General features: G+C 38.8%; 1 protein-coding gene across 1 annotated transcript in view; it reads right to left on the bottom strand.

Moving 5' to 3' along the window:
* Positions 1–16,113, bottom strand: part of LOC137265371 (serine-rich adhesin for platelets-like) — a 47,405-nt gene continuing 31,292 nt past the window's right edge. The window contains exons 2-3 of the mRNA XM_067800760.1: positions 5,265–9,228; positions 1–3,797 (exon numbers count right to left, since the gene is read on the bottom strand). Coding sequence (XP_067656861.1) covers positions 2,372–3,797; positions 5,265–9,163 — 5,325 coding nt within the window. The 5' untranslated portion in view covers positions 9,164–9,228 and the 3' untranslated portion in view covers positions 1–2,371. The remainder of the gene's footprint in view (positions 3,798–5,264; positions 9,229–16,113) is intronic.

Below are 16,113 nucleotides of genomic sequence, written 5' to 3'. Positions count from 1 at the left end.
TTTATTTTACACTTTATTAACATTTTTACATCCAAATCTGCTGAAGATGTACTCGTGTTTCTTCACACATGGCTGCAGTCCCAGCCAGCCATCTGTCTATCTTGTTATCAGCCCACATCAGCTGAGATGTCAGACAACTCTGACATAGTGTTGTCAATATGTGGTAGAAGGGGCTATATATACAAGGGCATTCTGTACAAGATATATACACTACTATAATACACCAGTGTACAATTCATTATATACACACACCCGCTGCCAACTCGACAGGGGCAAGATGGCACCAACAATAAGTACAATAACAACATGGCATATGCAGTGCTCAGTCTACAGGCTGGTTAAAATAATATAACCCTGATTCCAGAAGATGTCAAATAATGTGGTTATGTTGAAGAATCTACCAGGCAGATTTTAATTCTCAATTGGAGGTTTTCGTCTAAAAAACATGAAGTTACATATTAGCTGAAGAGCTCCATACATAGATGATCTCATTGGTCAGAAGCTGTTCAAAATCAAATCTGAATTTGTCAAAAATGGGGTCAATTAACGGATGCATCACCAAAGCCATAATTGCATTCTCACATGGAGGTCAAATAAGACAACTTGAAAGAGATGGATTACCTATAAAAAAAACTTCAAAAAAGAATTCAGTTGTTCCTTGAAGCCGTCCCAAATAACTATTTTTACCACAAGTTAAACAGTTTCATTGGTAAATATACATCAATTTGCAAGCCATTATCAATTCATTGTTTGATCAGCAATCTACAAGTTGAGGAATCAAAAAGATACTTCTCACCATTTAGTTGTGGTCACTTTTACCCTGATAACCATTTAAAAATCTAAATTAAAACATCCTCCAATGCACAAAAACAAGAAGTTGTCATCCATAAAGTTCTTTTTTTCCTCGCTTTTTTTCAACTCACCTCAGGGCCCTTATGAATTGTTTCAAGAAGGCATTCAACCAGCTTCAAATCTCACATGCAATATGCTTTAGCTTATACTGGTTGTTCCCTTGGTTCCCTCTTTAATGAGCTCTAAATACAACACAGCAAATGATGTACATGCAACATACAACAGCTTAACTTCCTTACAACCTAAGCGATGATCAATTCAACATTATATGGTGCTAGTCCACACAGAAAATGTGCCAACAAAATTTTAACTAGGACTGACAACAAAGAAAGTAAAACAAATTTTAAAATACCAGTGAATCGAACATTAAAAATTTATCATGCGAATGTGTAAATAAATGACTTGGATCAAATCCCAAAGAAGCCCCCTATGTAAAAGGCATCAACTTTGTAACGATGAAAGAGGCATCATGTTTTCTGAACATACACCTTTTTTTGCTGAATCAAAAGCAGAACCTTGAATGTTTACTTACATCTATAAAACAAAACCATACGCAAATATGGTCAAAACTTAATTTTGTCAGCAAAATGAATTTCTAAATGCAGTTGAACATTGAGCCAAAATGTATATCTGACAAGATATTTCACCACTTCATATGACATAGTTATTAACTCGCAAGTAAACTGAAAACATTAGATCAGGAAGAAACATAAATAACAAGAAATAATTAACAAATACATAATGCACCAACATGTCTACAGACAAAGTACATGACTTAAACAAAGACAGTCAAAAAACAAAATAGCACTTACAATGTATTTGAGAACATTCAGCCAATGGGTGTGCTGCTAACTAAACATCAACGTTTTCTTGTACTGATGTTAATTCTGTAATGATCTTGAACAACCACAGCTTTCCATCTATATGACAATAAACCACAAGAATCAGTTAAACGAAAAGTTCTAATTTCCACAATCCTTAGCAAGTCCAACAAAAGTGTTACTAATTGTCTGACAACAAGTAAGTGTAAATCTCTTATTACTGTACTAGGGTAATATTTACCAAACCTGACTGAATAATGACGATGTTGCTAGGATATGAATTAATAGTTAATCATTGCAATAATTTAAATTCTAAGATAGAATGATAAATGGAGGAAATATTCATGACAAGGATGATAGCAAGTATTGGTAAGCATAAGCGATGAAATCTTATTGATGGTGCAGGATAGTCATATTACAGTTAGAGTAACATCATGACAAATCCTGTGCATTTAGTTTTTCCCCCTGATGCAACAGATGTAGAACCACAGCTTCCTTTGAAGAAGATACATTGCGTGTATACACTTCCACAAAAACTGTACACTTGATAACACATATTTCCACATCAGATTTTTTTGGGTCATTTTTGCCATTTTAGATCATTTTTTTTGTTGAGACTACAAAAGCCACAAGGCTGAAATGCAATATTAATCATGGCTTATCCATATGAGCATCACAGAGACACAGCACATCCTGCTTTAAATCTCGGGTCCATCCTGCAATGCAGTGTAGTTTGTAAGCTCCGGCCCGTTACTCAGAGTTAGGACGCTGTTACAAGCCTCTGCTGCTACTGCTGCAGCCTTGACCTCTGTAGGTGCTGAGACAGCAGGACTAACATCCGCTGCCTCTTCTCCATTCATCGATAAGTCCAGACGAGCTACTTTCTTTGAAAATGAGTAGTTCTCAATAGGAAACAACTGTCTTTCTTTCCTTTTTCTCGAACTCACACGAACACCACTTAAGCCTGGAGCCCTTTGAGGAGGTCCCGTTGCAGTCACTGGCTGCTTAAATTGTGGTACTTCAATCTTTTTCCTCAACTGTGCTTCAAGCTCTGACACAGGTTTATACCCTGCTGGAACTGTATCAGAAAGAGAAGGAGGCTTGTGAACAGTGGCGGGTTTAGGAGGATGAGAGGGGACAGAGTCAGAGGTAGTGATCACAGACTTATTCACAATATTTAAGGGTTTAGACAGCACTATAGGTTTGCTCTCATTTACAGGCTTGGGCCCTTCCAGTTGTCTCCTGCGTTTGTTGAACTCCTGCCAAAGACCTTTCTTCCTGTCTGAGAGCTTAATGGATCGTGGCTCCAGAACCTGAGGCTGGGCCACAGTGGTAAGGATTTCAGTGTCATCAGGATAGTGCTGATGGGTTAGGAAGTTCCTCAAAGAAAAGAACTTCTTGCAACTGCAGCACTTGATACACAAGCTGCTCTTTTTCTGGTATAGATCCAAGTGAATATCCCCATCTTGGGTCACAGATGGATGCGAGTTTGTTGGTTTGGGGTCCTTGTGACGAATCTCAATGATCTTCTTATCAGTATCACTCACATTTTTCTTATTGCCCTTTTTGAAATGAAGTAAACCCTTGATCTTCACCTTCAAGGGCCCCATCTTTTTCAGCCTTGACCTTCTGTTACCATTCAGTGGAGGGTTTGCTCCTCTGGATCTTGAACCACTAAACCTGCGTCTGTTTGCAGGTGAGGAATGATTTTCTTCCTCTGAGTCCTGTTCAACAACTCTAGCTGACTTTTTCTCTTGAACAGCTTCTTCCAAGAGCTCAACCTTCCTCTTTTTCAATTCTTCTTTAGCAAGTTTGAGTTTCTCAGCATCTGACAATTTAGTTTTCTTTTTCCCATTTGGACTTGCTGGTGGAGCAGCTGCTTTCTTGCCAGTTTCACTCACAACTTCTACATCTTTCTCATTCACCTTTTCCTCAACAGGTTCTGGAACAACAGTATTCTCGGAGTTGCTTTCACCCTTTAGTAGTTCCAAGAAATTTATCTTCTTATGTCTCAGACGTTTCGACTCCTGTGGTGGTGGAACCTCTTTGGCAATTTCGGTCACAGGCAAGGGCACATCTTGGCTTGGAGTTACCACTGGTATTGGAATTGGATCTGAATCCATCCTGTAAGACCAAACACATGTACGTTTTTGTACCCATATTATGAACTGGAACAATACAGTACCAATGATTGAAGATGGCTAAAATGTTGCTAATGCCTCTATTATCATTCAACATCACAGTGAAATCAGTCAAGACATGAACTATAGTAGTGGACCATAATCCAGAGATGCCAACCCCAAAGTGTTGCAAATAGTGGTTTCGATGTTCAAAATTAGTAGTTTGAGTATACAATTAGTAGTTAACTAAATAAACAAAATCATTATGGATTCTGAGGAAACAAAATGAATGATATTACGGTCACATGGTTAAATTATTTCCACCGGAACTAAATATGTCAAATTGCAAAGGTATTGAAATCAGCTTCGCTAAAATTACGCTTGTTACTTGCAATCATTCCATTTCAAATATGTCATTAAATATGATGAATGGAATATGATGAATGAATGTATTTCATCGTTGAAAATATGTTTTTGTCTATATATCCAAATTTTAATGCATTTTATTCAAATTTCGTAGGATGTCTAGTGGAATTGTACTGGCATAGTTTTAAGTTAAAATTTGTAGCAACTACGATAAAATCGTAGAGGTTGGCATCTCTGCATAATCCATGACATGAAATTCTGAGGTACTTGCAAGCTGCATTTTCATCCAAAGCAAAAACAATTCAAACTATTACTGGATCAAGCATATGAATAAATCATTAAGCAGATGTAATGTATTTACATTCAGCCAATTAGCCTGAACTTCTACAACAAATAAATTAGTAGCTAAAGTATCTGTCTCCTATGCCCCAGGAAATCTAATTCTTCTCCTGCTGACTGAAATATTACCAAGTTCATACAGCTTATCAGAAACCAGATTGAAAGAACTTTTATGTACTTTTCATGGCTCAAATAACAATTTTTAGGTTTTAGGAACTACAGAAACACAGGCATCAGTGCATACAATTTTGTATTAGCTGCACCTTGATCATTCATTCGTGCACTATAAGAATGAGTGTCTGTTAGAACAAGCGTGACTGAATCTACCAACTCATTAACACATAATAACCTTTCCTAGGTGTATTTCTGAGAGGAAAAAACAAAAAAGTGTTCCTCCCAGTCACTTCCTTTTCAATCAGATTCTCTTAATAAGTCCTACCACCCTTGTCATATTTGAAAAAAAATGTGCCCGAGCAACATTTAATTTTTTTTAAAGCAGCCCAAGTTGCTGCATACATCATTTGAGAGAAATAACTCTTAGCTACATTGCTTCACTGGGAAAGTTCACCAAGGTATTATACATAAGCTCAGTATAAAATATTAACTTGACAAGTTTTGCTAAATATAGGTGCTATTTAGGTCAAATCTCTGGCACTTAGGGTCTTTCAAAGGGTAAAATGTTTTGCTTATCTCATGCAAATCCTGTAATCTCAACAAGAGATCAGATATTACTTAACATCTTACCATCCCTTCAATATGAACTTACTTCTCAACAGCAGCAGTTCTTGGCTGAGCTTTAGGCCTGATCTTCTTCCGCAGAACACCAGGAGTAACCTTGACTGGTTGACTCTCACCAGAGTAAACTGAAGCTACAGAACCATCAGAGGACAATTCAGGGTCATCACGACGGACAACTTCATCCAACTTTGACATCCTTGGCTGAGGGTTTACGTAGTATCCAATCAGGTGCTTGGCATAATCTTTTGAAACAATCAGTGTGCTTTTAGAATTGTATGCTCGACCATACTGAACCAAAAAGTATCTTTGCATTTCTGAACAATTCAGGACATCTATTCCCAGCAACTGACAACGTTTCTTCAGGATGCCTGTATCTTTAGCTGGCAAGATCTGTTTATGGATGTCAACAAGTCTGACAAATGGCTGATTTTCAATCATGATAGCCGGGAGGTCATTCCAGAACATTGTAACAGTCACAATCCAAGGAGTGTTATAGTCTGATGCTGCGGTGGTAGCAGGGGTTGTAGAAGTTGTTACAGACGGAGCAGAGCTGTCCATGACAGTAGCATCTGGAAACAAGTCTGACTTATCAAGTCTAAAATCATGTCCCAAAAGGTCAAATGGCTTCTCAATGTCACCAATTGTTCCCAAATCTGCTTCAAGCAAAGCTCTGACAGGACTTTCACTAGGATTGACTGTGGGAGGGACCACAACTTGAGATGATACAGCTGCTGTCACAGATGTATCTACAGGTGCTGCAGGTGGTGCAGGTGAAGCAACTGTTGTAGTTGTAACTGTTGCAACTGTGTCTGATGAAGTTGTAGGTGCTGCTAGAGGTTCCTTTTTAATCTCAAACCGATCCTTTTCTGTATCAAACTCAGACGCAGCACTAGAAACACTCTGTCTTCTCTCTGTTTCATCTGATGTACTTAAGCCATCCACAGACTGCTGGTCAGAAAGGTCCATGCTTTCCACTGACCTGTCATAGTTCTGGTTGTTGTCCAGGTTATACTTCCCCGCAGCAGAATCAATGATTTCCTCAGGTGTTGTCTCAACATCCTTCACTGCATCCAGGAGAATGTTCACCTGGTCTGCTGTCAAAGTCATGTTTTCACCCATGAAACTGATACCAACAGAGTCTTCAGAAGGGCTGTACAGGTCCACAGTGTCTGATAAGGAAGACTCATGTGCAGAACCAGGAGAAGCTAGACTGTCATTCTCCATGCTGAGAATTGTACTGATGATCCTACTATCCATATCTGCCATGTTCTCCATCGTAGGTGCGTGTGGTGTAGGCTGAGATGACTGTGACTGGGAAGTAGTGCTTTGAGCACTGCCTCCACTGTGGAGTGTAGAGGACAGCCCTGCACCATAGTATTTCTCACTAATGGATAAACCAGCTTTCCCTCTGCGTTTGATTGCTTCAATGTCTGCATCAGTTAGATGTGGGACAATAATGTCTCCAGGTTTGGGAGCTGGAATTATAATCTTATCTGTGGGAGGGGGTGGTGGCAAGTCTGTGCTGGCCCGCCTTCTGCTTCTTGAGCTCTTGTTCAAATAATAGACATAATCATCTTTAAATTTACCCGTTATTTTCAATTTGGAACCATTATCAAGTTCCAGCTGTTCTTGAAGCTTCTCCAGCCTCCTTCGACTTGTCCTCCCAATAACTGAATGTGCTCTGTCCTGAACAAAGTCCACCTCAAACGGTTGTTTGAAGTCAGTCACATCCTCTGTAGATGGAGCAGCTCCTGTTGGACTGTCAAGCAACTCAACCTTTATCTTTTTCACTTTTGTCTTTGTTTTCAATTTTGGTTCTTTCACATGCCTAGCAATTCCAGATTTTGTCTTAGACCATGAAGAATACTTCCTTCTTTCTTGTTTACCTTGAGTGGTATCAATTCCATAACCTGGCAGGAACTGCCCTTCTCGAAGACAGTAGTCATGGTCATGATGAATTGAACTTGTGTCAGGAAGTCCAGGCTCTGTGTTATTTTGTGAACCCCCATTGCTTACAGTACTGTCACTGCAGTGTGGTGGTCCCAATTCATCTTGCACTTCAGACCCTGCGTCTGACCTTTCCCAGTCTCCACAAGGAGACTGTAGGAAGGAGGGTAGTCCAGGAGATGGAGGAACACTCATTGGAGGTGAACCAATTAATCCTTTGTCAAAATATGGAGAGGAAAGTGTGGAATGATCCCTTGACACATTTAATCGGAAATTTTTACTCCCAGTTGCATGACTTGAATTGTCACTTTTAATATTGGAGCTACTGAATGATGCAAATGTTCCTATTCTGAACTTGCCAACTTTTGGTGGAATCTGTCCATGAAGACTATCAACGCTGCCAATGGGTGAACTAAGTCTGCTATCACAACCATCACTAAAACTAAAACCCTGAAGTGTTTGCTGCTGCACAGTAGAATCTGGGTCCTTCTCTGGTAGGGGCAAAGGTGCCACTTTAAAGGAAGGAAAGTCTGTCAGAGAAGAGTCTACAGAAGATGTAGGCGATAGAAGGGATGGTTCTCCAGACATATGATCACTATCTTCATGTTCTTTCACAGGTAGAGTCATGTGTTTATCCTCAAAACCAAATCTTAGACACTCACTTTCTATTGACATGCTCCTTGCACGATGTTCTACTTCTTCAGTCGAACTATTTTCTCCACAAGAATCGGATTCTGCTCCAGTTTCTGTGTCATAATAGTCTGTGCTTTGTCTTTCAGTCACCTTTCCTGGTTGAGAGGCATATGAGTGGTCTGACTCAACACTAGAAGCAGGCCCCGAGGCATCACTGCTCTCCATTCTCACATCACAATCAGTTGTGTCTCTTATACTCTCCTCAGAGCTCTTGCTTGCATGCATTTCCAAGGAAAAACTGTTCTCTTGAACCTTTTCTGTATGACCAGTTGTCAAATATGTTTCTAATAAACTTGACTTTTCTTCATTATCAGAAGTGTCCAAACAAGTCCTATCACTAACAATGGCAACAAAGCCAGACTCAGACTGTTCATTATCAACACCTAAACTTGGTCCTGCAGCTGATCCCGGGACTGGCTCCTCAACAAATCCTGATGGACTAGCTGCCTCATCACTTTCTGACACTGTCTGTTTCTCACAGATTGCACAAAGCTCACTAGGATCAGACACTCCAACAGCATAATCAGTCCTTGGCTTGTGACATACAGGACAACAAGCCGGCGTTGGTTCTGTCAAGTCAAAATCACTGACATTGTCCTGCTCAATCACACTTTCATCATCTTGCTCTACCTGAGCAGGTTCTGTCACACTCACATCACAAGCAACTGATTCCACTGGAGAACATTCAGATGTTTCTTTAACAGATGCAGAGTCAGATGAGTCATCTTCATCTGCACTCTGAGCACCTGTTGGATCAGGTGGAGGTGGTTGTGAAGCATCTTCTGACACTTCAGTAGAGTCCCCACAACCACTCTGACCAATGTCTAAGCTGTCATTTTCACATGGTGCCTCATCAGACTCCTCAAATGCCTTCTTGGAGGAGTCAGTTTTATTGTCTTCATGTTCCACAGACAGGTCTGTAATTTTAGCACTAACACCAACAACTTCTCCTTCCGCACTCCATGAATGTCTCCTTATTGTTCTTCCAGGAGAATCCTCATCCACAACATAGTCAACACCACTTGACTTTTCACTGAACAACTTGCCTACCTCACTTGAGGGTAGGTTGCAAGAGTTCTGTCGCTTAATCTCGCTACGAAGCTTTCTGGCTGAGCCCATTTTGTTACAATTGTTTGAATCTTCTTCCTCTGTTGACTCTTCCGTATTTTTATCATCACAGTTCGCCTCACTCTGAGTCTGGCCTCCTGACTGGTTGGATGACTTGGGATCGTCTCTCTGCAGGGCGGCGGCTGCTGCCAGAAGATCCAGAGGGTTGAAATCCATCATCCACTTGGTTTGTCCAGTCTTTACCCAACATGGAGATTAGTGGTGAGGTGGAAACGTCTAAGAATCTGGAAAAATGAGAGAACTACATTTAACTAGTTGTTCCCACAAGTTATTTTGCCACATTCAATGATCAAAAAAAGCCAACACTACCAGTACTGAAAAACCCAGTCCAGTGATCAAAACGTCCCATTACAAGAACCACAGACGACCAAGGCTTCAGCTAACTGGCCCGTCAAACAACATGTGAGTCAAATGTTCTTTACAAGGCATATACTGTAACATTTGTAGTTAACCATAGGTTTATATTCTCTGAATTTTAGTGTGAATACATACATAACAATGGAAGCTGTAAGAGAATAATAATGACAGCCAATCTTAACTCACCCAAATTAAACCAATCCCAGCTACAGTCCCAAGCAAAGGTCAAATAAATTTATTCTGATCTAGTAACATCTGCTTATGCTAGTGCATTTTATAAACATTATTTTTTAACGAAAAACAAAGCCTAATACATGTTTTGGCTATTAGACTCATAAGTGGTCTTCAGTTGAATAAATTCAGCATATAACTATGAATTGATATAGTCTCACCTTTTGCAATATTACAGCTATATCACAAAATGGATACCAGAAAGTGATCCCTAATATAATATTTCAATTGATTCAATATACAACTAGTAAGAACTTCCCATCTATAAACATCCTCAGTTATTTGAAATCTCTGGCCTTCCGACATACACTCTTTGCATATACTGATACACTTAAACTTACTCTAACAGAGATTTACACCCAGCTGAAAGTGAATTCCAAGGTCAACACATGTTACATCAAACACTTGCCTGTGTTATCAATACTATTGCCAAGCAAATACCCAAACAATACAGTTATAATACTTGACTCAAGAGTGTGTCGACAGAGTTTAAGATCAGTTCATTTCAAGTACACTGGGCAATTTTCAAAATAAAACTCAATAAAGCTTTTTCTACAACATGATAATGAAATAGAAGAAATATTTGATCAAATCATAACCAAGTGTTCATGACAGTAATGCCATTTGTTTCCAACAGAACCGAACTTAATATCACATCATGTTTTGTTCACTGCTTAGGTTCTCCATTATCAACAAAACAACTTGACAAAGATCAGTTGGTACAAACACACATACATTGATCCTGCATTTCAACCACCAACAAAAACAGCTTCGACAACAAGCCTAATCAAACAGCCAATCCAGCCATGGTGAACTCCACAATAAACATGCCAAGGGAGAGAACTCATCTTGACACTCAGATGGCTTTGTTCTTGAAACTCGCTCACCAAGCTAATCAATACTCGGCCAGATTTCAAGAACACCTCAATGAAGGAAGTAGGGATACAGGGCTGCTTGCCTTGCCAACTCACTAAACAGGGAACGCCATGCAGCCCACATGCTTGCTACAGAAAACTTGATATAAGATACACTGTGAGAGAAATCTCGGCATGCATACAAGCACATCCACTGTGACCTAAATGTAGTTTCTGCATCAAGCAGCCATCTCGCCATATGGTGACTCGACATCTGCTTTTAGCACACGTACTCAATCTCCAGGATAAAGCAGGCATTTGTGGGCTTTCTCTCAATCACAAAACCTTTTCCCTTCTTCAAATTGAGTTCATTGCAATTTCAAAGGATGAGGCTGACACAAAACAGACATTATTACTGGTGCTGTGAATTTCATCAGTATTGCTAAAGCATTGAAGATTCCCATCATCTTGAGATATTTTTATTCAGTAAACCATCACTGATTTGCAACAAACTGCAGTTGAGATTTGCAGAGCACATATCTGGTGTACGTGCATCTTCAAAATTAACATCATAAATACTGTTTGTGAATATGTGAACACCATCAAATTCAGAGATGGATCAAGAATAGTATGTACTGAATGCTAATAAGATATCACTTCCGTTATCAGAATTTCTATCATAGATACAAGGGAAATCATTTCATGAAACGTTTTTCACAAAAACTAGAATGAATTTCATTTGATTATCCTTTAGTCACTCGACTATTGACGACTTTTCCCCACTGAAGACAACATGTTTGACAGAACCCTGAACCAAGGCACATCTTCTACAATTCTATTATATCTAATGATATTTATACAACATCCAAACACTCAACCACTTCAAGATCACTTCCTTTCCTGAAGCAATCATGCAAAATTCACAGCATGAGTATCATGCCCTATAGTAATATATCACCATTAAAAGATATTATCGTGACATGCACGACCTAAAATAACAAACCAGCTGATCGTGTCTAATAACCAGTACAGAAAGTTTATGCACTTGCACAATTTTAAGACTACTGACTAAAATTGTGATTTGACTATTGACTAAAATTGTGATTTGAGACAAAGCAACAATATTCAGCTCTAACAATAGTGTCAGGTAAATATTTGAATACACATACATATACCCTTACCATGACTATTTAATAGAAAATCTCAGTGAAACAGCCTTAAAACCATGCTCAAGTTAACTCCCCCACAAACACGAAAATTTCCTCTGTTTGGTCAGCACCAGACTGACATGGTCAGGCAACAGGACCAAGCAAGCAGTGTCCTCCATAAAACTCAGTATTCACTCAACACAAATACAACATTTGTCAAACGTGTCTGTGCCTAATCCTACAGCAGTGTTCACACAGATGCGCTCGGCGGACCACACCTGTATTCAACTAAATAGATCGTTGTACATAGTATGTAGATCGATTCTGATATAAAGAACAAGAAGAGGAGGAGATTTTAGATACTTAACATGAGTAAATAACTGGTTTATCACCCTGTATTATTTACTCAGAAAATAAAATATTGTTCATCAAATGATTCATTCAAAGTGATTTTCAGATCATTTTCTCACAAATTTTCCTGATAAGACACAAAAGGTATTCATAAAAAGTTGTTTATTCCTTAAACCTGATTATGGACAAAATGGAATTTGAGACATGTATACCAAACAACATTTGAGAAGGATCAAACAGCTATCTTCAATTCAAAGTATTTCTAAACATAGGTTGAGTGGTGTAGGATACAAATGAAGCCGATACTTACGCTTACAAAATCACAAACGCACCAAATGATCTTAGAGGCCAGAATGGTTTGAATGATATCAACTTTTCTGCCTGAAGCCCCCAAAACATGCACCAATTAAAAAACTACAGCAATCCATAAAAATAAAACTACAGGGATTGGCTGAAGAACAAAAGAACATTTCCGTATTTTATTCAAACTTCAGTAAAAAAATAGTACAAAATAAGCTTGCAAATAATAAATGACAATTACAATGAACTTAACTGACTGGCCAATATTACCTTCTCAGACCAGCGTAACAAGTTGTTAAAGTCTCATAAGAAAAGCACGACAAGATATACTGCACGTTAATTGTGTCCCCTTGCACAAATCAATGACATTATGGGCTTTGTCTTGCAGGCCTCACTGAAGAGCTCACCAAGCCCCATACAATATTCATTGCCAGCAGTCTCTCCAGCTGATCAATACAGGCGTACAATTCAGATTTACACAAAACTGCCTTTGTTTAGGCCCAACATTGATCCCGGAGGCCTGCATATATATGAAAACATGGTATATTGGGCATTGGAGTCTGGACAAAGTCACTGTCACCAGCTTACAGTGTATGTCATCTGAGGTTCATTAGCACACTGGTCCATGGAGATTTCTTACACCCGTCATAACACAACAAGAATCAACTGTAATTATCACTGCCTTAGCGTATTACCTTCTTGAGGTATAACCACTGTGTTTATATTACCTTTGTGAGGTATAACCATTGTGTATATTACCTCTGTGTTTCTATGTAAAGTCTATTTTCTTTGTTGAATTGGGGAATGTATCAGGGTTTTCGTCGAAACATTTCAAACCATTCATGACAAAACAATTACACTGAAATGAAATTCCCTATCCCTTTATAACATTATCAAGAAATAACTGTCATTATGGCCTTGGCAGATCCTTTGTGGGGTATCACTATTGTGTTTATGTTAAGTGTCTTTCCTTTGTTGATTTATAGAATTTATCAGCAGTTTTCATCAAACTGTTTCAAACCATTCACAGGAAAACACAATTATCACGCTGGTCAAATTAAATTTCTGATTCTTTACTAACATTATTAACAAATGACTGTAATTATTGTAGCCTTAGAAGATTACCTTTGTGAGGTGTAACCTTTCTGTTTTTGAACGCAGGATATTTCCTTTGTTCATTAGTAGAATTTATCAGAGGGTGTCATAAAAATATCACAAAACCATTCTCAAAATCAAGGCTTAGATTTCTAAAATTGCGAATTGTCATGACAGCATATTCAAACAGAGGAACAATCTCTCTTCAGCACCACAGCTCTGAATGGTTTATGAAATCTAACAGCAATGTACCTATACTTAAAACAGAACAAGTGATTACAATGATCAAGCTTGAACATTTGTCAAAGTGTCCTCTTCACAGCATGAAAATTATACCGTCAGGGGTTCTCAGATTTATATACCATACCTAACTCCACAAAAACATCCAAGCCCCAATAAATTTCTAGCCCTACAATGCAATATTTGATGATTTTTAACATTAACAATCAATGCACCCAATTATGTAACCAACTGGAACACATCGAAAAAACTTTAACTGCAATTTTTGTTCGTGCAATTTTCTGATCTCAAATATACAGTACCATGTAACAGTCAAATCCACACATCAATAACCTGATAACACATAAATCTTACAAACAGCAACAACAGGGTTAGCAATATGGTTACATCAAACACTGAGCTGAAATATTTAGCACAACTTGGTAAAACTCCAGATCTCCCAACCTAAAACAAACATTAATCCAGTGACATCCAAGTCTGTTCTTTTCCTGGATGTAATAAAGAAGATTAACAGGCGAATATCTCCTGTGAAGATTCGGAGCAATGTCTCCAGCACCTGACTTTCAGGACTGGCATTGGTACGAAAAAACATAGAACAGGTCCAGAGTAGCTATTGTACTGGACTCCTCTGTTTAACACAGACCAATGACAGTTGTAATATGTGAGACCTCATTGTTGAACAAGCCCTGCCACCAGTCTGACCCCATTACAGAATTTTACTTGCGGGATCTGCTGGCTTTTTCCCCAGGATAGCTGTGCGTGTAAATCAATTTATCCACCATTAAACATGTTCAAGGTTATGCCACTGAGTAAGGTACATGATGGATGCAACACTAGCGCCTTATTACAAACATTTTACCCCTCTGACTATCTTAGTGGAAACGAATTCCTAGAATAATACTATTAATATTCGACAAAGCATGACAAGAGAGTTTCTTCTCTTGCTAGAATACTGAACAGGGACTGGAATTGGCTTCCTACATCCATGCATACAGAACAGTTTCTACAAAGCCCAGAGAGTTGACTCCTTCCAAACAGGAAAGAGTTGAAGACAGTCACAATGAGGTCTCTCCGAAATGCCAGTACAACTTGACTTCAACTTTCCCCACTTCATTCTGTGGCAAAAGATACCTTGATCAATAGATCTGCAATTTCATCACAAACCGGAAACTCTATCCGATTTCCTGATCTTGTCCCAACTGAAGTGTTTTTTATGTGATTATGGTGACCTTTGGAAGGTGCTCAGGAAAATGTAGAATAGCCTAAATGCAACAATCACTTCTCCTTTAGGGATATTCAAAGAGCCTTTATCATAACTGTGAAACACATGAATTATTACTTTAAATACTTCATAAATATATCATTCTTAAACACCTGTGACTTTTCTATGCATTCACAAATACAGTGGGCAGTGGGGAAACGTAGTCGTTAAAGCATTCGCTTGTCATGCTGAAGACATGGGTTTGATTCCCTACAAGAGAACAATGTGTGAAGGCCATTTCTATTGTCTCCCCGCCATAATATTGCTGGAATATTCCTAAAAGTACAGACTACAGTGTTTACAAATGGTGTTTCCAAATAACAGGACATTGGGTCCTGTAAGTTTCAGATGTCTGTGTGACCCACTGAAACTTCACAGGACCCACAGAATAAAATTAAACACATATATCAGATTTAACATTTCTCATAATTGGCATTGAAATTATTAACATTTTATAATGACAAACATTATAAACATAAATTTATAAAGAGTGAACAAGTATCACATGCCACAAATAACAACTTCAGGCAAAGTCCTTGTGATATTTTCAGTAGGACTGGGGCCAGCATGTTGGGGACTTCTGTCTGACCATTGGCAAATCTGGCAGATTTGTCAGAGGGTCAAGACACTATTCGTGAACACTGAAAGTACCTCAAAACTAAAACTCACAAGCATACTAGCACCCATGACATATGTCAACAGTCTGAAAATAGAACACACCACATACTTATCAGACAGACCATTTAACACCACATTCACTCTCACAGGCCAACTGCTGTGTAATTTTACGCTTGACAATACAGAGGGATGCATACAGTGTGGCTATTGAGTTAATCGGCAGGTTGGAAGGGGAGAAGCAGCTTGAAAGATGGTGAAAGTGGGGTGTATGGGCCATGACAGTGGATGGTGACAAGGACAAGTGGAAGCAAGCGAGCGAGCGAGTTTGGTTTTACTGAACCAAATACTTACAATATTCCTGCAATATCAAAGCGGGAGACATCAGAAATGTGCTTCTGTAGGGAATCAAATCCTCGCCTACAGTATGGACGAGTTGCAGGGAGGTGATGGAGTGAAAGGTTATTTAGATTCTACATAAATACTACATGAAAAACAGTAATATCTAAAATAGACATGCTCGCTCTATGCATCTCATGACCAGGTGAAAAACACATTTTCTCATCCGTTTCCATCTCATGACAAGGTAAAAAGCAATACATGTCAATATCAGCTTCCAGGGGACTTATGACAAAGAGCCAACATGTCACCCAGAAC

This window comes from Haliotis asinina, chromosome 15, assembly GCF_037392515.1.
Source record: "Haliotis asinina isolate JCU_RB_2024 chromosome 15, JCU_Hal_asi_v2, whole genome shotgun sequence".
Taxonomy (NCBI): domain Eukaryota; kingdom Metazoa; phylum Mollusca; class Gastropoda; order Lepetellida; family Haliotidae; genus Haliotis; species Haliotis asinina.
The sequence above is the reverse complement of the archived record's forward strand: the minus strand, read 5'-3'. Positions and strand labels throughout refer to the sequence as shown.